General features: G+C 34.0%; 2 protein-coding genes across 3 annotated transcripts; one reads left to right on the top strand and one right to left on the bottom strand.

The window, feature by feature from the left end:
- Positions 1-11,354: 11,354 nt before the first annotated feature.
- Positions 11,355-14,465, bottom strand: LOC111784529 (tetraspanin-3). Its single transcript, XM_023665199.2, has 2 exons — positions 13,916-14,465; positions 11,355-11,824 (listed from the first exon to the last, which is right to left on the bottom strand). Exons 1-2 carry the CDS (start codon positions 14,426-14,428, stop codon positions 11,480-11,482), a joined length of 858 nt encoding a protein of 285 aa, XP_023520967.2. The 5' UTR covers positions 14,429-14,465; the 3' UTR covers positions 11,355-11,479.
- A 3,604-nt stretch (positions 14,466-18,069) lies between these two features.
- On the top strand, positions 18,070-24,187 carry LOC111784528 (interactor of constitutive active ROPs 3). Of its 2 annotated transcripts, none has more exons than XM_023665198.2 (4): positions 18,070-18,281; positions 20,109-20,213; positions 21,254-21,425; positions 22,253-24,187. In XM_023665198.2, exons 2-4 carry the CDS (start codon positions 20,194-20,196, stop codon positions 23,855-23,857), a joined length of 1,797 nt encoding a protein of 598 aa, XP_023520966.2. In that variant the 5' UTR covers positions 18,070-18,281; positions 20,109-20,193; the 3' UTR covers positions 23,858-24,187. The 2 variants fall into 2 exon arrangements, with proteins under 2 accessions (XP_023520966.2, XP_086976970.1); XM_087120844.1 differs by lacking the exon at positions 18,070-18,281 and adding an exon at positions 18,474-19,218.

The raw sequence follows: 24,187 nt of genomic DNA, 5'->3' as shown, positions 1-24,187 counted from the left end.
CTTTGAAACCATGTACTAAAGTTTAAGGCTTTTATTTTCCTTTCTCATTTCTTTATTTATTCCCGTCTTTGTTCCTTTGGTCTAAACGACCCATTAAATGACAAAATTAAAGACTCAATCGTAAGATTTGACGTAATAGTTTTTAAACTATTTTGAATGGGTGTAAAGAAAGCATTAGAATAACTTATTCTCATGTCTCTCCTTAACATGTATTAAGAAATTATTAGTACGGGATATGTTAGACATTTATAATCCAACTTCCGTACCATATTCGAGAGAGAATAATCTTCTTTTTTTTTTTTTTTTGAAAAATCAAAGAAAATTAAAATTAAAACCGGGCACAAATGACTTTTTTTTTACTCTTTGTTTCGTTCTTGGGAAGGTAAAGAAAAAAAAATCTTATATATATTTTTTTTATAGAATTTAAGATTACCTATTTAATTGACATCTACTCACAAATTTAATTATTATTTGTATACAACTATTAATATGTAAGAAAACTACACGTTTAAAATGTTTATACTATTGATAATACACTAGTCTCGGTTGTTTGACTAAAACAATGCAACCATCATCCCAATTAAAGAATATGATTCTAAGCTATCTCCTAATACAGGAATGCTCAAATTCGGCTATATCAATTTGAGTAGCGTTCAGCCACAACTATAAATATCGAACTCTAAAATATTCATGAGCAAAGTAAGTTTGTTGAAGCTATCTATCAAAAGTGTTCCACAATGAGTTGTGAACAAGAGTTCCCTTCAAATCTACTTTCAATTAAGGATGTCAATGAAGAAGAAGTGCAAAAAGCTGGAAGGTTTGCAGTGGAACAACATAACAAGGATCAAGGACATCGTTTCATTTACAAGTGTGTAGTGAACGGTCTGTACAATCTCAGTATAGGCCTTTTTCATCCCAAATATTATAGTATTGTGATAGAAGCTATAAATGACGATGGTTTTCATTGGTCATATATTGCAAAGGTGGTGTGGGAGCCTTTATTGCCGAAGGAATTCTATAAGCTCTGTTCTTTTGAAGAAGTCATCGAATTCCCTGTCCCCAAGTAGGAGTATAACTACTTCTGCTATCTTTACTTACAATAAGCCCTCTCTCTACGTGTGTTTGTCGAGGCGTTATTCTCTTCTATCTATAAAAATGGCATAGCTATAATGATATAATTATCCTTATATGAATATTTCTCTCTTTTTATTGCAATACCTCACTATCTGATATATCAATTAACTTGTTATAAAAAAAATTGTTTGTAAAATTAACTCAGACCACAAAAATACTTTTAAGAAAAACAGGGAAGAAAATTTTTAAAGTAAGATAATTTGAATAATTATAAATATAAAAACAATCAAACTTATAATACCAGCCGCTTCAAGCATTCAAGAGGTTGAATGTTGAATTATCTTAGAAGGATAACTAAATCGTTCAAATTTCCAAAGCAGAGGGAACCAAACCGGTGGAGGAAGAACAACTACAACTATTGGATACATATGAATCCTCTCTTGTGTTAGTTGCCTGCCCGAACCCTCGTTCGACGACAAGCTAGCTCTGAGCAAAGTAAGTTGGATGGCCTCGACAGTGGTTGAATCGCTTCCCAACAAATCAAATCCTAACTCAGATCGAGTTTATATGGTTGTTTTTTCTTGAAAACCGGGTTCATACAAAAATAAAATAAAAAATAAATTCTCATCAATATTACCATTGTTTTATTCCAACGTGGCAATTCATGTTCAGATTTTCGTCCATAATATCTTTAAATTTTAAAAACTTTAAAAATATTTCTCAATTTTAAAAAATATTTAAAAAATACCTAAAAGTTTCCTTACATCCTTAATTAAAAAAAAAAATTATATTTAAACTAAATTTAAAAAATATCTATGAATTAAAAAAAAATAACATTAGAAAAATATATAAAAATTAAAAATATGATCCATGAGAATGAGATAGACCTTCCATCCCCTAAAGCAGTTTTACCTCCTTCAAATAGAATAGTTAAGGGTTTCGGTTTCGTCTCGACTTCCTGTTTCGGAGAATGTAATCTTTCTTCTTTGAAAGAGAGAGTAAGTTCATGAATTAGCAGCTTTACTCGTTCAACTTCACCTATTTCCCTTGGGTTTGAAAGTAAGAACTTAATTATTTATTTTTATAAATATTAAAAGTAGTGTGAATATTTATTTAATAACATTTTTTTAGAAATACTTAAAGAATATAAAACTTTTTACTGTTTAAAAGGGTATTTTTACCCTCAGAAAAGTTTGATACATTTTAAAATAAAATATTAACGGTTTTTATGATTTTTTTTTTTTTTTTTTAAGTTTTAAGAGTATTATTAAAAATTTTAAAATAACAAAATATAAATTTTACTTTAAATTACTTTTATTAATTTATAAAAAAAAAGGAAAAAAAAAAGTGGATAAGGCAGGCTGACGTGGATGATAGACGGACTCGCACATAGTGTTGGCTCTGATACCATTTATAACAACTTAAGTTCACTGGTAGCAGATATTGTCCTATTTCGACCTTCCCTTCTAGTACTAGGTAGAGGTTTGGTTTTCACACCCATATAAAAAATGTTTTATTCCTCTCTCCAATCGATGTGGGATCTCACAGGTATCATACACATACAATAAAATATAACATGTAGTGGACCTAAAACGATTCAAAACTAGGTCATCTAGCCTGCATCCCTACCCGAAATAGGAGTATCTAGCATGTAATCCTGATCAAATCCAATGACACTGGTCATATGACCTATGAGCAAATCTCAAAACACTGACCATCTAGCCTATGGTCAAAACTCAAAACTCTGATGATCTAACAAGTGATTTAAAATCAAAATGTAAGTCATCTACCGTAGTGGTACAATTAACACATTCACTCCCGAGTAATTGCCACAGTTTTAATTCACAAATATCATTCCATACATGCTAAGATGTCTCATTAAAATTTTATAACACTTTAGTGATGAACATCAACTCACTTGATCATAGAGCAATGTCTAACAATTTCTAAAACTATCCCACAAGAAAATTATTTACCCTAATCCAACTAGCTATGGATAGCCTACTCTATTGCAAATTCCTTTCTAGCCAGTAAATACTCGATCAACTCTTTAAAAACTACAACAGCTCAAGCCCACCGCTAACAAATATTGTCCTTTTTTTATTTTTCCTTTCGGGCTTTCCCTCAACCTTTTAAAACGCATTTACTATGGAGAGGTTTCTAAATACTTCTAAAGAATGTTTCGTTTCCCTCTTCAACCGACGTGGGATCTCACAAAAACGATCTAAAAGCTTAAAACAAGGTGAAACAAAAGCAATCTGACCTTGACATCGAACCAAATAGGCGTTGCTTAGGACGGATACACAAAGCTTATTTTTGGTTATAACTTCTTCTTGTCACTCTCTTCTAAGTTTAATGATTTACATGCTAATGGTTATAGTTGAGATTTAGTTCTTTGCAGGAAATGTGCAACCATTCCAGTTCCTTCTGCCTCCAACTTGGCCCTTTTGTTACTGGAGATACGTTTGAGCCTAAGAGCTCGTTGAATCATCAGTTGAGAAACTCGGTGATCAGACGGTATAATCCTCCTCTGGCTTGTAGATTATATTTTTGTTATAATCGTTCTTTAAGCCCAAAAATACTATGTCAGATCCTACATCGAAATATTCTTTATAAGGGTGTGGAAACTTCACCCTAGTAGACGCGTTTTAAAACCGTGAGACTGATAACAATATGTAACGAGCCAAAGTGGACAATATCTGCTAGCAGTGGGCTTGGACTGTTACATGCTATAAAAATAACTTAGAGATATGAGATTTGCTTATCCTATCTGGAGTAAATTATCCTTTTAAGAAACTTATAATTAAGTCGTATGTTCAATTTAGACTATTCTTTACAAAGCTCATTATTATATCCAGAGATTGATAAGTACTGTTAGGAACCATGACTCTCTACAATGGTATGATATTGTCCACTTTAACTATAAACTCTCGTGGTTTTGCTTTTGGTTTTCCCAAAATGCCTCATACGAATGGAGATGTATTCCTTACTTATAAACCCATGATCAACTTCTTAATTAGCAGATGTGAGACTCCCTTTCAAGAATCCTCAAGAATATATCATTTGTAACGAGATGACAAGTTTGAAGTCTCGTTTTTCTTACGTCCTGGTGGCCTTCCTCTAGGCCTCCTTGGTTGAGATGATAAGTCTGATGAAACACATCGACTAGTAGGTTGCACTTCACTGATTGAGGCAGCCTCTGGTTTCTTATTGGATCTGTACTTTAGTTCCTTTTTCTCCTGACCTATTAGTTTCTTCACTTTCTTGCTACCAACACCAATGGATACTTTTGTAGTAATTATGTACAAGTTGATTTTTGTGTTTGTTTGTGTCTGGAGAATTCGAACCTTTAACTACTTGGTCGAGTGTATATACTTAACCAATTTGAATAGAACAGCCTTAAACACTTACGTTTTTTAATTCTGTTTGTTGATGTTTCGACATATTTGGATCGTGTGAATACTCATTAGAAGCTTGTTTTTACGTGGTTTATGCAGTATTACAAGTACACACGAGACTCCTTATGCTCTGACGGGTACACACAATCTAGCCAAGGCAAGGGCTAAAGGAAGCACGGTTGTATTATTTGTGGCTAGTGCCAATAATAAACAATGGCAGACATCTGAGAAAGTTTTGAGAACCATGCTTGATTCTTTTCAGCTCTAGTTCTTCCTTCAAACAAATTGCAAATCAAGTTATATTCGATTACATTTCATATTTGCCTCTATCGAATAAACATTGGCTATTGTATTTTGGGCTATTATTTGTTCGGTTAGAAATCAGAACTCTCGAGAATGGTATAATATTGTCTATTTTGAGCATAAGTTCTCGTACCAATGAAGATAGTATTTCTTATTTATAAATTCATGATCTTCCTCTTAATTAGCCAACGTGGGAATACTCTCAATAAACCTCAACATGTTCGACAAGTTTTGTAACGGCCTAAGCCCATTTCTAACAGATATTGTCCTCTTTGAGCTTTCCTTTTAAGGGTTACTCTCAAGGTTTTTTAAACCCGTTTCTTAGGGAGAGGTTTCCACACCGTTGTAAAAGATGATTCGTCTCCTTCCTAACGGACGTACAATCTCACTTGTTTTCATCCATTTTAAGAGTGATCATGTGGACAAAAAAGAATCTCTGATCTTTGGTAGCCAATCAAATGGCTCCAATAAAGTTAGTTTCATATTACAAAATACATTGACCACCGACCCTACACGTGCACTTTATTTTCACGTCTTATAAATCCTCGATCAAATATTAAACCAACGCGGTTTGTATTTGGTCATGCGAGCAGAACCAGCACGTTCATCATTATCCATGCATTGATTATTTCGAAAGGCTGCATAGCCAACAACATAAGAGATTACAAGAATGATCAAGACGACAATGTTAATGACCGAGACCTTTCTCCAGCTCTTCTTGAGGCTGGCTAGATCCCCAGCCTTGCAAGAGTCACAAGCATAGCGAAGTTGGTGTTGGTCATTGCTCCACCTTCCAGTCAGGCTCAGGCCCCACGAAAAGAACATATTCAGATCACTCAAAGAGGGTCAAGAATAGCATAAAAGTAACCTCACTAAATCAAAATCCACTAAATAGATACCAATTGGCCGACCAGAATTCAGGGCATGGTGAGACTTGTTCTGTTGCATATTTTAAAACGGAGTTCCCTAAACGAAACCAAGACAATTATACATCATCCTAACTTTAAAGTTCACATAATTGACCAACTAAAAAGAAAGTTGCATAATAACTTTCCATTAAGTTTTTCTTAGTTATCTTATACTCAGGATCCTTTTATTAAGAGATTGTTCCCGTTCATTCATATGCTCATTCTTTACTCGAGTGTCATATCTGCCACAACTAACAATGTGTTTGTATAATAAATGTTTCACTCATATGCTCGTGATAAATTTTTTCTTCTAATTATATCCACTAATTCAAAGAGTTTTCGGTCTTAGATTTCTTGTATTAAAAATTTTATCTTTTTTTTCCTTTAACTTTCCCCCACTAATCCTTTAAAATAAAAAGATGATAACATGAAGTTAGAACATAAGATTTTTACAAAAGCTCAAGCCATGGTTTGAACGAGAGTTCCAAAGCTCGATGGATCTTAACATCTAATAGCTTAATGAAAATTAATATACATATCATGAATCACGGGACCCTTGTCGACATTAAATATAACCATGCCGATAGTAAGACAACTTGGTTGGCCTTAGCCGAAGTTTTTATTTAATTCCGAACCGGCTTGCCTTCGTCCTTGAATTCTTTTCCACATATATTGAGGTGCTTCAATTGTGATGGCCTGTTCTTAAAGACAATTTTTCCTTCACTAATCAGAATTCATGGAAAATTTCTACCGTGCTGCTATAACCATGGTCTCCGTAGTAAGAAAGATTGCAAAGCAAGGTCTTGTCGATGATGAAATTTTCATTTCAAGTTGATAGGCGCTACTCGTTAAGTAACAGTAAGGGAGAAAATGGGTTGAGAATGAGTAACCTCTCTTCCTCTCCTTCGTGCTGGTTTGGTTTGATGGAGAGGGCGAGAGGGTTGGTGGAAGGGAAATTGGCTCGTGATTTAAGCTAAGAGGACGATGAATTTGAAAGTTTATGGGTGGTTTTTAGACTTTTTCGAATGTTTAATGGTATTATTCAAACTTTTGAAAGTTTATGATTATTTTTTAGACAGATTGTAAAGTTCAATAGTATTTTTATTAAGAGATCCAAGAACATGATATACAGACATGAAGCACAATTATGACACCACACGGACAAGATTTCATGCCATTTTTAAAAAAACTTAAGATAAAAATACGACAAAACACAAGTTATTTCTTCTTCATTTATTTCTCCTTCATTTATTTCTCCTTCATAATTTCTTCATTTTAAATATACTTAAAATTTGGGCAGTGTATCAAATACTCTTTGACTGAAATAAAGAAAGCATAGAATAACTTATTCTCACGTCCCATCTTTGAAGCTATGTACTAAAGTTTAAGGGTTTTGTTTCCCTTTCTCATTTCTATGTTCATTCCCTTCTTTATTCCTTTGGTCTAAACGACCCATTAAATGACAAAATTAAAGTTGTAGTTAGTCAATCCTAATATTTGATGTGCTGGTTTTCAAACAATTTTGAATGGGTGTAAAGAAAGCGTTATAATAACATATTCTCATGTCGCTCTTTTACATGTGTTGAATATGTATTAAACACTTGTTCGTACAATGGGTATGTTAGACATTTATAAATACAACATTTCGTATACACATGTCCCTTTTACGGTGAAACTGGTAGCTTGGAATTACTTACGTTGAGAAATGTTTTAACTTAAAATTCACTCAAGAGAGGATAATTAATACTGTACCATATTCGAGAGAGAATAATTTTTTTTATTTTTTAAAAATCAAAGAAAATTAAAATTAAAACATGGCACAAATGACATTTTTTTTACTCTTTATTTCGTTCTTGGGAATGTAAAAAAAAAAAAATGAAATCTTATATATTGTTTTATAGAATTTAAGATTACCGGTTTAACTGAGCTTAATCCAAACATCTACTCACAAATTTAATTACACCCTTAAAATGTTTGTACTATTAGTAATACACTAGTCTTGGTTGTTTGACTAAAACAATGCATCTATTATCTCAATTAAAGAATTTGATTCCAAGCTATCTCGTGATAGAGGAATGCTCAATTAGTCTTTGTTGTAAGATTCGACTATATCAATTTGAGTAGCTTTCAACCACAACTATAAATATCGAACTCCAAAATATTCATGAGCAAAGTAAGTTTGTTGAAGCTATCTATCAAAGGTGTTCCAAAATGAGTTGCGAAAACTTTCCTTCAGATCTAGTTCCAATTAAGGATGTCAATGAAGAACATGTGCAAAAAGTTGGAAGGTTTGCGGTGGAACAACATAACAAGGATGAAGGACATCGTTTCATTTACAAGCGTGTAGTGAACGGTCTGTATGGTCCCATGATAGGCTGGCGTGACAAATATTATATTATTGTGATAGAAGCTATAAATGACCATGGTTTTCATTGGTCATATATTGCAAAGGTGGTGTGGCCTGCAGTATGGCCGGATTTCTATAAGCTATATTCTTTTGAAGAAGTCATCGAATTTCCTGTCCCTACGTAGGAGTATAACTACTTAGATTACTATCTTTACTTACAATAAATCCTCTCTCTATCTGTGTTTGTGGGGCATTACTCTGTTCTATCTATAAAAATGGCATAGCCATAATAATTATCTGATATATCAACTAATTTTTTATAAAAAAAATTGTTCGTAAAATTAACTCCGACCTAAGAAATACTTTTAAGAAAAACAAGGTAGAAAATTTTTGAAGTAAGATAATTTGAATAATTATAAATATAAAAACAAAAGTGGTAAACATTTTTGTAATTTCAATTTTTTTTTAGTCATTTAATTCTAACCATATAATAAAATGTAATGTTTCAATCAAAACTTGCTTCAATTAAAAATATAATTCATAATTTTTTTTTTTTTTAAAGAGAACCATATAATATTCATTCTAATGGAAAACTAGTTTTAATTCTAATTAGCCTCTTGTCTTTTGGTTTGACACATTTTCAAATATGAACAAACCTTAATATTGAGTCGGATGAGTATTAAGAGTCATAATCGACCGTACCTTACAAGCAGCTTCAAACATTCAAGAGGTTGAATGTTGAATTTTCTTAGAAGGTAACTAAATCACTAGATAATTATTGTTGAATTTCTAAAGCAGAGGGAACCAAAACAGTGGGGAAAGAAGAACAACAACGGTTGGATACATTTGAATCCTCTCTTGTGTTAGTTGCCCGCCCGAACCCTCGTTCAACGACAAGCTAGCTCTGAGCAAAGTAAGTTGGATGGCCTCGATAGTGGTTGAATCGCTTCCCAACAAATCAAATTCTGACTCAGACCAAGTTCATATGGTTTTTTTTTCTTGAGAATCGGGTTCATACAAAAATAAAAATATAAAATAAATTCTCACAAATGTTACCATTGTTTTCATTCTAGATTTTCGTCCATAATACCCTTAAATTTTAAAAAATTTAAAATATTTCTCAATTTTAAAAAATATTTAAAAAATATCTAAAAGTTTCCTTATATCCTTAATTTTTTATAAAAAAATAAATAATCAAAAACTTCAAAAACTATATTTAAACTATATTTAAACTAAATTTCAAAAATATCTATGAATTAAAAAATAATAATATTAATACCCATAAAATTTTAGAAAAATATGATCCATGAGAATGAGTAGACCCTTCCATCCCTAGTAAGAACTTATTTATTTATTTATTTTTATAAATATTAAAAGTAATGTGTTGCTGAATATTTATTTAATAACATTTTTTAATTTTTTTTTTTTAAAATACTGGAAGCAGATATTGTCCTATTTCGACCTTCCCTACTAGACTTTGTTTTTAAAACGCGTCTGCTTGGGAGAGGTTTGGTTTTCACATCCATATAAAAAAATGTTTTATTCCTCTCTCCAATCGATGTGGGATCTCACAGGTATCATACACATACAATAAAATATAACATGTGGTGGACCTAAAACGGTTCAAAACTAAGTCATCTAGCCTACATCCCTGCCCGAAATAGGAGTATCTAGCATGTAATCCTGATCAAATCCAATAACACTGATCATATAACTTATGAGCAAATCTCAAAATACTGACCATCTAGCCTATGGTCAAACCTCAAAACTCTAATGATCTAACAAGTGATTTAAAATCAAAACGCAAGTCATCTACCATAGTGGTACAATTAACACATTCACTTCCGAATAATTGCCGCAGTTTTATTGCACAAATACCATGTTATAATACATGCAAGATGTCCCTTTAAAATTTTATAACAACGCTAAAGTGATGAACATCAAATCACTGAATCATAGAGCAATGTCAAAGTTTTCGTGGGCTTCTGGTTTCTTCTTGGATCTATACTTTAGTTCCTTTCTTTTTCTTGACCTATTAGTTTCTTCACTTTCTTGCTATCAACGCCAATGGATACTTTTGTAGTTATTATGTACAAATTGATTTTTGTGTTTGTTTGTATCCGGAGAATTCGAACCTTTAACTACTTGGTCGAGTGTATATACTTGACCAATTTGAATAGAGCAACCTTAAACACTTATGCTTTTGAATTCTCTTTGCTGATGTTTCGACATATTTGGATCGTGTGAATACTCATTAGAAGCTTGTTTTTACGTGGTTTATGCAGTATTACAAGTACACACTGGAGACTCCTTATGCTTTGACGGGTACACACAATCTAGCCAAGGCAACGGCTAAAGGAAGCACGATTGTGTTATTTGTGGCTAGTGCCAATGATAAACAATGGCAGACATCTGAGAAAGTTTTGAGAACCATGCTTGATTCTTTTCAGCTCTAGTTCTTCCTTCAAACAAATTTCAAAATCAAGTTATATTCGATCACGTTTCATATTTGACTCTGTCGAATAAACATTGGCTATTGTATTCTGGGCTGTTATCTGTTCGGTTAGAAATCAGAACCCTCGAGAATGGTATGATATTGTCCATTTTGAGCATAAGTTCTCGTACGAATGGAGATAGTATTTCTTATTTATAAACCCATGATATTCCTCTTAATTAGCCAACGTGAGACTACTCTCAATAAACCTCAACATGTTCGACAAGTTTTGTAATGGCCCAAGCCCAATTCTAGCAAATATTGTCCTCTTTGAGCTTTTACTTTGAGGGTTACCCTCAAAGTTTTTAAACGCGTTTCTTAGGGAGAGGTTTCCACACTGTTGTAAAAGATATTCGTTCTCCTTTACAACCGACATACAATCTCACTAGTTTTCATCCATTTTAAGAACTAGAAGGGAGACAAGCCAAAGACTATCGATGAATGAGAGACGGAACAGTCAGTAAAGGCTCAAGCTTAATGAAAGTTTACAGTTCAAGAATCAATGAGCGAGCAGCTTTGAAAGACTCAACGAAAGATAAAGACGACTGAACTACTGAACTTGTCTGTCCCTTCTTTCTTGAACTGTAAACTGGGCTTAACTCATGAACCTTTTTCTTCTTTCCCTCGGTAAATAGAATAGGTGTTGAACTGGGTGTCGGTGTCTTCTCTGTGATCATGTGGACAAAAAAGAAGTTGCGACCTTTGGTAGCCAATCAAATTGCTCCAAAAAAGTTAACTGGGAAGGCATACATGATATTATTATTAAATCATTTTATCTTAAAAGATATCGTTAAAAATCATTTATATAACCAAAATGTACACATCAAATCAATTTCTAATTTATTTTAATGCTATTTTGAATTCAAACAAATCAAAATACAAGTTCCATATTACAAAATACATTAATCACCGACCCTACACGTGCACTTTATTTTCACATCTTATAAATCCTCGATCAAATATTAAACCAACGCGGTTTGTATTTGGTCATGCGAGCAGAACCAACAGGTTCATCATTATCCATGCGTCGATTATTTCGAAAGGCTGCATAGCCAACAACGTAAGAGATTACGAGAATGATCAAGACAACGATGTTAATGACCGAGACCTTTCTCCAGCTCTTCTTGAGGCTAGCTAGAACCCCAGCCTTGCAAGAGTCACAAGCATAGCAAAGTTGGTGTTGGTCATTGCTCCACCTTGCACAGTCAGGCTCAGGCCCCACGAGCCCTCCCCCAACATCCCAGACTGTCTCGTTCACATACACATACCCACACACTGTCGGAGGCTTGCAGCAACCAGACTTCAAAAAACACACCATAGCAACAAGAAATCAAATCAAAGGGAGAAGAAATATCAATTACTTCGTCTTTTTTTACGCGCTTTTTCTCGATGTTTTTTTTATGGAAACATTTAGAGATGTTCGACTTACTCCAACTTACTGGGTGACACGGACTAAAACATGTCACTCTTAGTTTAACTCACATGTTTCACAATCTAGCTTCAACCGTTAGAGGTACTAAAGGATTTAGTTGGATCAAGCTGAGACATTTTATAGCCCCAACTCAATTGTTCGAGTAGTAAAATTTTCAACCTAATGAACCCAACCAGACCCAACAATAGTTTTATTAGATTATGTTGGTTCGAATTATTCACGTCCTTTATTCAAATTTTTATTTTTAATAAAAATAAAATATTAGTTTATAAAACTTTTATTTAACCTTTACCTTACAAACTTAGAATATATATTTTTTTAAAATTACCTTCCAAATGAAATTAAATAAAAACAATAAATATATATATATATATATATATATATATATAACAAAAATATATATTTTTTAATATTAATTCATAATCTAACGCAAACCATTGGTATTGAGTTGTGCGCTTCTTTTTAGAAAAAAAAAAAAACAAATTTTTCGAATGAAATAGAATCTAAAATTTTTCAATTTAATCCCACGATCTCAAATTAAGAAAAAATGGTTCAATATACTAACGACAAAACTAGATATAAACTTTCTAAAGCAGATTCAACAACATATTTATCCCGACACGTTAATTAATTAATTTAATAATTTCACTCAACGTCTCAAACATCTCCAATAGAGGTTTATAAGTTTAATTTTAAAAAAAAAAATTTAAATTAAAAGTCAAATAGGTGACCAAAGAAGAAAAAATAAAAAAGAAAGGCACTTTAATGCAATATAAAGAGAGGAATATAATAAGGTTTTGGGTTATTTTTATATTATTCTCTTCCCAAGATTGGATCTCTAGATTCATTTCAATCATTTAAAATATTCTACATTTTCTTTTATTTTAAATATCTACAAATTTAAACCCCTTTTAAAAAAAAAATAATAATACTTTCCCTAACTTATAAACAAATACGAAAAAATAATTCATACTCTTAAATATTTTTTAAGCCTATTAATTTAAATTTTATATGGAATAAATTTAGTTGTATCAAACAATAATTTAAGGGAAAAAAAAATAAGTTAATAATATCTTTAAAATTTAAAAAAAAAAAAAAAAAAAAAAAAAAACTCTAAAAATACTTACCATTATTTTTAGATAGAAACCATTAATATTTTATTTAAATAATACCCTTAAGGATTTAAAAGTATTTAACACGTAAAATTTTTTAAAAGTTTCATTAATATAAATAATATTGAAAAGGGAGATAATCTATGAAATGTTGTTAGATAGTTTTCATTCAATATATTTCTGTAAAAAAAATTGAATTTTTTTATAAAGTTAAGAGTATTAATAATATCGTTTAAAATTTCATGAATATTCTTTTAAATATATTATTAATATTAAAAATATTTTTGAATTCTTTTTTAAATTGGAAGTATTTTAAAGATAAATTATGGAAATTTTTATTAAATTAATCTAAAAATGAAAAAAAAAAGTTAATTAAATACACGGCGGCTGGGACGCGGTTATTGGGAAATGCTCCACTTGTAAAAAAAAAAGACCACCGCCCACCGGCTACGATTACGCCACGTGTATCAAAGTTTTGAATATTTTGTTTTACTCCAAATATTTCAGTGTATATATATATGAAAGAAAATATGAACTTTAAAAATCCCACTATAATTTTTTTTTTGGATATTTATCTAATTAATATATAATGTGAATAATCACCCCAAAAAAAATATGTATACATTATGAAATTTTCATATTAATATCAAATTAAATTAAATTAAATTAAATTATTGTGTTTTGTAACAATTATAAGTACATGAGAAGGGTCCCTTTTATTAATTTTTCAAAAACAAATCCATAATTTAAAAATTAAAATTCATCAATATATACGTATATAATATTATAAATATTATTTTATTTTGAAAAAATAAATATATAATATAAAAAGAAAAAATGTACGTACCTCAACCGGAGTGAGTTGTCTAAGGTAAAACATATCGATGGTCTCCGGCAAACCGCCGACGGTTCTGCCAATTTTACGGCAAGCATTGGAGTCTCTAACACAGGAGCTAATCTTAGCCCAGTAGCCATCATCGGCGACGCGGTCCCTGAGCCACCCAGAATAGTCTTGCAAATAGTAGTCCAAATAGAGTCGGTTAGGGAGAGGGCGGCCGGAGCCCTTGTCGGTGACGGCGTAGGCGAAGATGATGAAGCCGAGAATGGCGGCGATGATGAAGAACATGGCGAAGAGGTAGAGCCACATGAGGAAGGTGTTGCGGTAGCAGGCGCCGCCGAAGCCGGCGAGAGAGACGACCATGATGGCGACGCCGATGACGATGAGGGGCCATTGAAGGAACTTGAGGCAGTCGGTGGTGTTGGCGTGGTTGGTTAGCCATATGCCTCCGCCGATGATGGGGAGGGAGAGGAGGAAGGTTAGGAAGTTTAGGAGTCCGATCAAGTGGTTGCTGGTTCTCATGGTGGTGAGCTTCTATTTGGTTCTTTGACTTGTGAGGAGTGGTTTTTATAATGGTTTTTTTTTTTTTTTTTTTTTTTTTTTTTCCATTAGCCAATCGGAAGTGAAATTACGAGTTTGTCCTTTGTTTTCTATGCTAGATCCTTGAAATTACTATTTTGTCCCCCTTCCGTTAGCGCACACTCACGCTGTCGAATCACGAAGGGAAAGGAGTCCATATAATATCATGGCAAAACATAGATATTGTAATGTACACGTTTGTACTCATTGTAACGAGGAAGTATCCCAATGCATGTGACATACAATATGCATGAGTTCCCACCGTATCAATTTATGACATACGTATGATGCAAGTCATACCTCCATTCTTTTCATGATGTAGCGTTATATGAGACATGTATTCATAACACTTATGTATTACATTAGTTACATGATATGACATAAGAAGGTTCTCACGGTTCCTCTATGGTTTCACCAAAGCATCTTGTTGAGTGTTATCTCTCTCGTAAGATCTTTACTTCTAGGACTAAAATTTGGAATAAATTTTTTCTAATTGCAAAGACTTGTAGTGTATCACATGGGTCTAGTCGATCATGTGCTTACGAAACATAGACACGTGGAATACGTTATACACCATAGAAAGAATGGTTGCAAGCTCAATCGATATATTATCAGTTCAAATCAATCTACAATTTTGAGGTCTCGATGAAGCGTGGGCTTCACCTATTTTTATGCCTGAATCCAAAACACCTTTCACCAACGCTACCTTCAAGAATATCTTGTTGCATACTTCAAACTTTAGGTTCCTACGTCTTGCATTGGCGTAACTTTTCTATTTACTTTAGGTTGTACGCATCTTCATCCTGATCTTCTGCACGATCTCATTGGTAATTTGAGCTAACTTTGGTTCTAACAACTTGTGTTCACCCACTTCATCTCAATGTATTGAGGATCTGCATCATTACCCATTATAGAGTCTTGAACGGTGTCATGTTAATGCTTGAAAACTATTACTATAGGCAAATTCCATAAGGTTCAGATTGGAGTCTAAATTGCAAGAGAAATTCAACACGCAGACATGTAACATGTTAGCGTTTGACCCAGATGTTTTGTCTGTTTGTTTGTTTATTCATGAAAAGCAATATTATAATCCAATTAGATGTCCAATGCTTTTTGAAGACTATGCTAGATCTTGGACGTGAAACGTGGGTCCCAATCTGACATTATCGATATTGGCACTCCATGTAGTCCAACAGTATCCTTCATATAGAGTTATAACCAACTACCTGCAGTATAAGTATCCTTTCCGGGCAAGAAATGTACGAACTTAGTAAGTTCGTCAATGATTAGCTATAACATCGTATATTCTTTTAGAATTCTGGATAAACCTCCCATGAAATCCATGGCTACACACAATCAAATTCATTACCATATTTTCATATTTCCACTATGGAACATTTAGAAGTTGCAACAACCCTACCGACTTTGGTTCGTCAAAATCCATCTGTATTTATTACATGACTCTCACTTATTGACCCATTAGTAATTTTCTAGCATCTTTCAATAACTTGTCTTCCTTCTTCGTTTGTACTTCTTAGTACCAACGAGATGCCTTGTCTATTGGATCGGTATGGCAACCCTAGAGGGGGGGGGGGGGGGGGTGAATAGGGTTTTAACGATAAAAGTGTTTAAACGTGATTAATTTTTCTAATGATGAAACTTTTTACAAATAAGTAGAAGATGATAATTACTATAACAAAGTAATTCAAGTCAAAACAATAATCAAGTAGAACATGCAATAAATCACAATAATAATTTTGAAATTAAATAGGAAAGAGTTAGAGAAAATGACACCGTAGTTTTATAGTGGTTCGGTCAAACTCGACCTACTCCACTCCCCAAGCGCCTCTTGAGAATTTGAATAAAGAACTTTCTCGACCCTTTCCACGGATCTGAGTCAAACCGCTACACCGCTCTTTTTACGAGTTCAAGAGCAAACTCAATCATTTCCACGGCGCAGGATCAAACCGATACAAGTATTTGAGTTTGATAATAACACACCACAACTCTCTCAAAGAGTAGATTTACAATTTGGGATACTCACAACTATTTCCTCACAATACAATAATAATCCCTCTCAAGAATAAGATGAAAAGAAATAAATTTGTAAGCTTGGAGAGAGCAACAAACAATTGGAGACTTTGAACAAATGAGGATTGGAGAATGTATGTAAGTTGTGTATTTTAAAATGTGGGGAAAATGAGTTTATATAGAGGAAAAAAGTGGCAAAATGTAGGACTAAATATTGACCATTGGATTGTGTTAGAAATAATAGAAGGTGGAGATTAAAAGTAAATAAATAAGAAAATTTTCTAAATTCATTTATTTCAAAATTTTAATATAATAGTAATATAATATAATAATAATAAAAAGTTATGTGAGTAACCGTCAAATGAAATTCAAAATTTATTATAAACATAATAATATAATAATAATAAAAACTATGTGAGTAACTACCAAAATTTTAAAATATAATAATATAATAATATAATATAGTAATAATAAAAATCGATGTGAGTAACGGTTAGATTCAAATTTATATTTTGTAAAAATAATTTTATTTAAAAATATAATAATAAGAAAAACTCCACCATTGGTTACTCTCCCAAAATTATAAATGTCATACTTTGATATATTTTGATTTGTCTATCATTTTGATTTTGCTGCCACATCATCACGTCGGGTATGTTGTCTCGACTGTAATTTCTTCGTTTTAGCTCTGATTTGAGTAATTGAAAAGTCGTTGAAATCGTTATTTCCGACCTTATACAGTGGACAGTTCAAAATACTGAAAATAGTTAATAATTAAAAAGTAGGTTTGTTATCATCAAAACATCAATTAATTGATTGAAATTAATTAAAGTGAGATCAAGTGCCAAAAAACCAACATTGTCAAGTATTTTGGTTGTCTCATTTCATCTTCTTCTCAAGGGACAACCTCCTTTTGTACATAGTTTGTACTAAAGACCTGAAATTCTTGGTTTAGTCTGAAGGACCTTGGTTCTAAGGTTCTTGAGTTTTTGGTTCTTGTCTCGGAGACACTCCCCTAAGAGACCTGTAGGGTTGTATAGTCAAATCTCTAACATCCAAGGGCAACAATATCTGTTATGGTAGTCAATATGTCCCAACTTAGCGTGTCATAGATCTTGTCTCATTCTACCAAATTTTATCTATACAGACAAACTCTATAGATAGCACGTAAACAGACTCCACTCTTCGCCCTTCTTTCACATATTTTGACCTAAACAAGATGTAGTTGTTTGATGTTGTTAGTTGTGACATTAGCAACACGTTCATTTTTACTTGATACACGTATTAGATTTATACAATTATTGGACTAGTGATGATTTTTGAACATGGAATTCTCCGCTCCTATATAGCTAATAAAAAGAAATCTCTCTCCGTTCCATTCCATTTCTCACCCATTCACGATGAATCCTTACGAGACTCCAAACTTATACGAACGTCTCTAGTTTAAAAGGATAAGAACTCTAGTTTTAAATTACCATAATGACACCGTAGTTTATAAACAAAAAAACGACAAGCCGCTAAATGGGTAATCGAAACAAAAAAAAAAAACTGCGCGCGCTGTCTCTCTGTTTAGGCCATAAACCCCAAAAGATAGAGAGAAAGGGGATAGAAAGAAGCATTGAAACCCGAGAAACGCTGAAGAACAGCCAAACAAAAAACCAATCTCTGCTCATGTTTATCCATTAACATTCCCTCTTTCTTCCCACTCGCAATATTCCTTCACTTCCAGAGATTCAACGAAGACCAACCCGACGATCATTCCCAGGTAACTTTCTCCTCAATTTTTCTCTCAACAATGCCTTCCATATATGTATTGGTTACTGTTTCAATCTTGGATTTCATTTCTCATCGACATTGGCCCGTTTCTTTCTGTACCTAATTTTCTCGGCATCCAAACAGAGTAAAACGGAACCTCCTTCTGCTTCTTCTACTTTTTCTTGACTGATTTTTGTTTTTGAGTTCCTTTTGAACGATTTTAGTTTTTGGTTGGACTCTTTGGAGACCGATTGTGTGAGGATCTCAGGCTTTTAGGCTTTTCCAGTCTGCAAACTGAAATCGAATCTTGGAGATACTTTTCTTGCTTTTTCTCTTTGTATTTGTGTGTGTTTGATTTTAATTTCTTTGTGCGGAAAGTGTAGCAAAATTTCCTGTTGCTTTTTCTTCAACCTCAAAACTTGCTTTCATTTTCCATTTTGTGCTTTGATCCGTTTGCATTTTGAGCCGATTTCTGTTTGTTTCCTGGGAAAATTGTTTACGGAGCATGAGCTGGGAGAACATCATTGGTTTTTTTTTTAATGGCTTATTTGAGTTTGGAGTTTTGATGAATTTCTTACAATGGAATGTATTTAAAAGGTTTAATAGGCTTTTATGATGGCTATTAAACTCATGATGGGTTTTTGTCGGCTTGTTTGTGTTAAGTGTCCAAATCGAACAGTAGACTGTGCATACCTACTACTACTACTACTAGCCTTATTTCACGGCCAAACTGGAGGAAGAACTTTTGACATCCATTATTGGACATGTCCTGACGAGGACCCATTGTAAGAAACTAATTTTCAGTCTCTTACTTGATGCAAATGATGGCTGTGATGGGTTTTTTGAAATGCCCATCTCCTTGACCACAATCATGAGTGCTGGCTCGCTCCAGTGGTTTTGAGTTTTGGTTTTAACTTGTTGGGCGTGCTTGAGTGCACTACTAAAAGGTTATTTTCTATAACTGTTCTAGTCTTGTTGATTTTAAATTTTGTTGGAGTTTGGAAAGCACTTTTCGTAAAAGCTTTCGTTCACTTATATCCTCAAATCAGAGATATGATCAACTTGAAAGTCTCTCTTACACACTCTCTCTCGACCAAAGCATTGGGAAGCACCGCAACGGTAACAATCCAAGCTTACCGCTAGCAGATATTGTCTTTTTTGGGCTTTTCCTCAAGGTTTTTAAAACGTAGTTTGTTAGGGAGAGGTTTCCACACCCTTATAAAGAACGTTTCGTTCTCTTTCACCACCGATGTCGGATCTCACAATCCATACTAGCGGAGGGCTTGGGCTGTTTGGTTAAACTTTTTATTTATTTATTTTTTGTGGAAACGAAAGTTTAGAACATATTTCTTCTCGGCTCATATTTTTCTTCATTAGCTCCAATGACCGCTAGGCCAACCTATGAAACTCTCTTTATGGGTTGTAATTTCGAATCCCCTAAAAAGGATAATCATGTTGAGGGCATGAGAATACCTTCAGACGATGAAATATAAATCTTCTACTGTTTTTAAAATGTGTTCTTTTATAGTGCTTCCTATTTGATAACGAACAACCATTTACAACCCCTTTAATTTTTCATTCTTTACTATTGCTTTAACACTTTGTAAGTTTAATTTTGGCTTGATATGTGTGAATATCCGCATTCATTACTAGGTAAGATTTTCCATTCGGAAACAAAGTACGAAATTAATGCTGTCACTTCTTTTCCCGTAGTGTCTTCAAATGTGATGATATGGACCACATGCTGTTCATCAACCACATTTATTTCCCTGTGGACACTCCCATTGGATTCCTACCCGCCCCATGTTGTGATTCTTTATTTTAATTTTTATTGCAGAGTTGCAGGTTTGGTGGGTCAGGAAGAATTGAAGGAGGATAACATAGACTAAGTTTTCATTTACTTCGTTTTCAAAGGTGTAGCTATGCAGACCCCAAAATCAAGGTGACTTTCATCTCCAGCATTTCCTTTGGTGTTTAGCTTGGTCAAAATATAGAGGGTTTTTGCTTTGAAAACTTCTTGGACCTTGCCTTTGAGTAAGGGTTCATGTGAATGAAGATAATGCATGCTTCATTGCATTTTGAAATCTCATTTTTACTATTAGTTTTATTTCTTTTCCTTACTTGAGAAGTGTACTATGACTACAAATAAAACTCTCATTTTCTTGAACAAACGAACATTGAAATTAGTATGGTTGTTTGTCGAAACCAATGCATTTTGCTATACAGTGAAGCAGTGGCCATATGACAGTAACCGGAGACAATGCTCGGTCAACAAAGCCCTTTATCAATGACCTATTTGTGTTCTTGGTGTTTTCTTTGCCATTAATATTGTTCTGTTCTATTTCTTAGTATGGTATATATCTTATACCGTTATCTGGATATACTTGCTGGGACATTTTGGGGTTTTGAGTTCTATATGATTAAGTAGGAAAAATTTACCTACCTTCCTCGATGGTTATCCATAGACATACAGAGGCTAATGCAGTGGAAAGCTATGTCGTTGATGATCACCATGTAGATTATTTTGATAAATTACCAAATTGCTGTCTTAAATAAACATTATTAATGAGGGACAAGTATGTCCATGCTGGCATTGATTCAAGAAATAGCGAATTATGAATTTCTCGACCATTAAAATCGTAGGTAATGACAGAATCTGGTTCCAGACATTGTGAACAAAGAAAGACCAGAAGATTTTGGAATATGAAGACTGTTATGAATAAATATCTATGACTAAATATAAAATATACTTTTTGTATGGCTAGGAGTTGATGTTGTCGTTTGCATTTTCAACTGCATAACTTTATGGAAAATCTTTTCTATGTACTCATCCTTTCCTTTGTTGGTTTTCTTTCTTTGTATGCACCTTTTTTTCTATAATTTCTAGCTTGATGTGTTGATCAGTAGATATGCCGTTGGAGACGTAATATTAAGTTTCTTGCCTAGTCAACTTGACAGTTAAATTACATCTTTTATCAACAGAAATTCCTTGTCGGAAGCACCTCAAAAGGTATCTCCTCGAGCTGCTTGGAAACTTCGGACCACAGCTCTGGAATGTGATTCTGCCTCCTCTTTGAACCAAGCAAATAGAATCATTAAAGAAAGAAGCCCTAAACTTACTGATCGAAAGTCACCTAGAAGCCCCTCGAGCGAGGTAATGAAATTGTACCACTTGATTTTGGTTGAAAGTTGAGCTTCTGAATGGTGCTTCAACCTTGATCGTCTATCCTTAACACATTAAAAAGCCTAAATATCCATGTTTAATAATATTTTGCGTTCATATTTCTGAAAGTTAATATAACTGAAGTGAAGTTCTTACAGGCAAGGATTCCTAGGCTGCTTTTGATTCAGTGATTGAAAAACCATCTTTACAGCTATATCTCTTTATTCGTCGAACTATGGATGGAATCTTTTTTTTTAATCAAATCTATGGAAGGATTAGTTTCATACAAAAAGATTAGACTTCTCTTGGCTGGTTGTTTTGAGGGGAGGATTAACACAAAAGATTTTGTTTAGATATCCTCCTCGCCTCTAGTTTCAGGCTCAGTGGTGTGTTTTCTCTGTACATATTATGTTTTGAGGTGGAGCTTCCTCCAACGCTTCTCTCTGAGTATTCTCATCAACATATGTTTTTTAAAAATTTATTTCATCATTATTCATTGTTTTTGTGGCAGACAGCTCCAATCTCATATCAAATTTCTTTTTTGTTTTGTTTTTTGTTGGATGTCTTTTGTACCTCCATTGATCTTCATAGAGTTTGGATTCTTATAGAAAACTCGTAACCCGATCCCTCCGTAACTCATTCCCTTGATCTGTTTCAACATAGCATCGCCTTGAAGACTCGTACGATCAGGGCAATTCTCTTCTTTTAACTCTTCCCAGATGAAAAATCGTTTGTAGCTCTGTTATTTATTACTCATGAAGTGCTGTCAGAAGTTGGTTTTGACACTTACATAACCTTTTTTCTTGTTGCTGCTTTAGAAAAAGCGTCCAAGCAAGATTTCTGAGTTGGAATCTCAGGTTTCTCAGCTCCAGGAGGATCTGACGAAAGTGAAAGACCAGTTATGTTTATCTGAATCATGCAAGAAGGAATTCAAGAAAGATGCCGTGGAGGCCGAGGAACAACTTATAGCCATGAACTTAAAGCTTCAAGAGTCTCAAAAACAAGTACTTGAGCTCTCTGCTTCTGAGGAAGCTCGTGTCATAGAGCTACAAAGGATCTCGCAGGAACGAGATCAAGCCTGGCAGTCTGAGCTTGAGGCCATTCATGAACAGCACAAACTTGACTATGCTGCATTGGCTTGTGCTGTGAATGAGATTCAGCAGCTAAAGATCCAGCTTGAAATGGTAGCCAAGTCCGAAACGAGAAAGAATGAGCTTGATAACTTGAGAAGAAACCTTGCAGAAACTCTGAGTCTCGTGGAAAGAAAGGAATACGAACTGAAAAATTGTCGAGAATCTGAAGCTCAGGCTCAGTTACTAGCAAGTGAAACTCTAGCACAACTTGAAGATGCCAAAAAACAGGTCGAGGAGCTCAGATATGATGGTATGGAAGCAATGAAGGCTAACCACTCCATTGCTTCAGAGTTGGACGAATCGAAGGCACGTGTGAACATATTAGAAGAACTTGTCGGTAAGCTCCGAATAGACCTTGCCAATGCTAGCAGTAACCTTTCGCAACATCCAGCGGTCGAAAACGAGAGAAAGAGCGGAGAAGATCATGTTGAAGAAGAAATTTGTTCTCTCAAGTCAGAGATTGAACAACTGAAAGCAGCCCTGGAAATGGCTCAGACCAGATACGATGAAGAACAAAGTCAGAGTGCAGTCCAGATAAGAACAGCTTATGACCATATTGAGCAGATAAAATCCAACATCAATTCCAGGGAGTCTAATTTAGAGAAGGAACTGAAAAAATCGAAAGCTGATATCGAAGAGTTAAAGGCTGACTTGATGGATAAGGAGACTGAATTGCAGTGTATCTCGGAGGAAAACGAGCAGCTACAAGCAAAGATTCAGAAGAACCTGTGTAGCCAGAGAGAATATGAACTAGAAAGGGAGATCAAGGAATTGAAGGAACGTCTTGCTGATAAAGAGAGAGAACTCCACAACGTTTCAGACGAGCATGAGATGCTAAAATGTGAAATTAACAAAACGATAACGATCCGACCAAAAGCAAACGATGAAAGTACTGAAGTTCAGGATACAACAGCTGCCGAACAAGATGCTCTCATACGACTTGGAATTGTGATGGAGGAGGCAGACAAAAGCAACAAGAGGGCTGCACGAGTGTCCAAACAGTTGGAGGCTGCGCAGGCTGTAAATGCCGAAATAGAAACGGAGTTGAGACGGTTGAGGGTGCAGTCAGACCAATGGAGGAAGGCTGCAGAGGCAGCAGCGTCGATACTCTCTGCAGGAAACAATGGCAAGTTCATCGAGCGATCGGGATCATTGGACAGTAGCTACGATTCAGCTGCAGGAAAGTTGAATGGGTCTTATTGTGAAGAGATAGATGATGATTTGCTGAAAAAGAAAAATGGAAATGTGTTAAAAAAGATAGGTGTGCTGTGGAAGAAACAACAGAAATGAAGATCCAGGACTTTGTATTTAGTGTTAACATGATGGGATGGGATGTTGTTTGCTTTTGTAGGCTTATCTTTTTTCCAGATTTGTTCAGCCTGAAAGCTTCTTGTGATTCCTAATGAGCAAGAGGGAGTAGAATTTTGAAAACTATCATAGTTTCTAATTGTTGAAAAATTCATCTACATTTTTTTTTTTTTTTAGTTGAACCACATGATATGTTATGGTGTGTAGCGATAGCGGTTTATCCTTCCATGTGAATACTGGATGAAACTCGTGTACTATAAACCAAAAGTATTATTGTGTAATCATATAACAGCCTAGTCCACTGTTGATAGA

Source organism: Cucurbita pepo, chromosome 20 (assembly GCF_057944985.1).
Source record: "Cucurbita pepo subsp. pepo isolate OVF chromosome 20, ASM5794498v1, whole genome shotgun sequence".
Lineage (NCBI taxonomy): Eukaryota > Viridiplantae > Streptophyta > Magnoliopsida > Cucurbitales > Cucurbitaceae > Cucurbita > Cucurbita pepo.
Note: the sequence above shows the minus strand (reverse complement) of the source record. Positions and strands in the feature narration are given on the sequence as shown.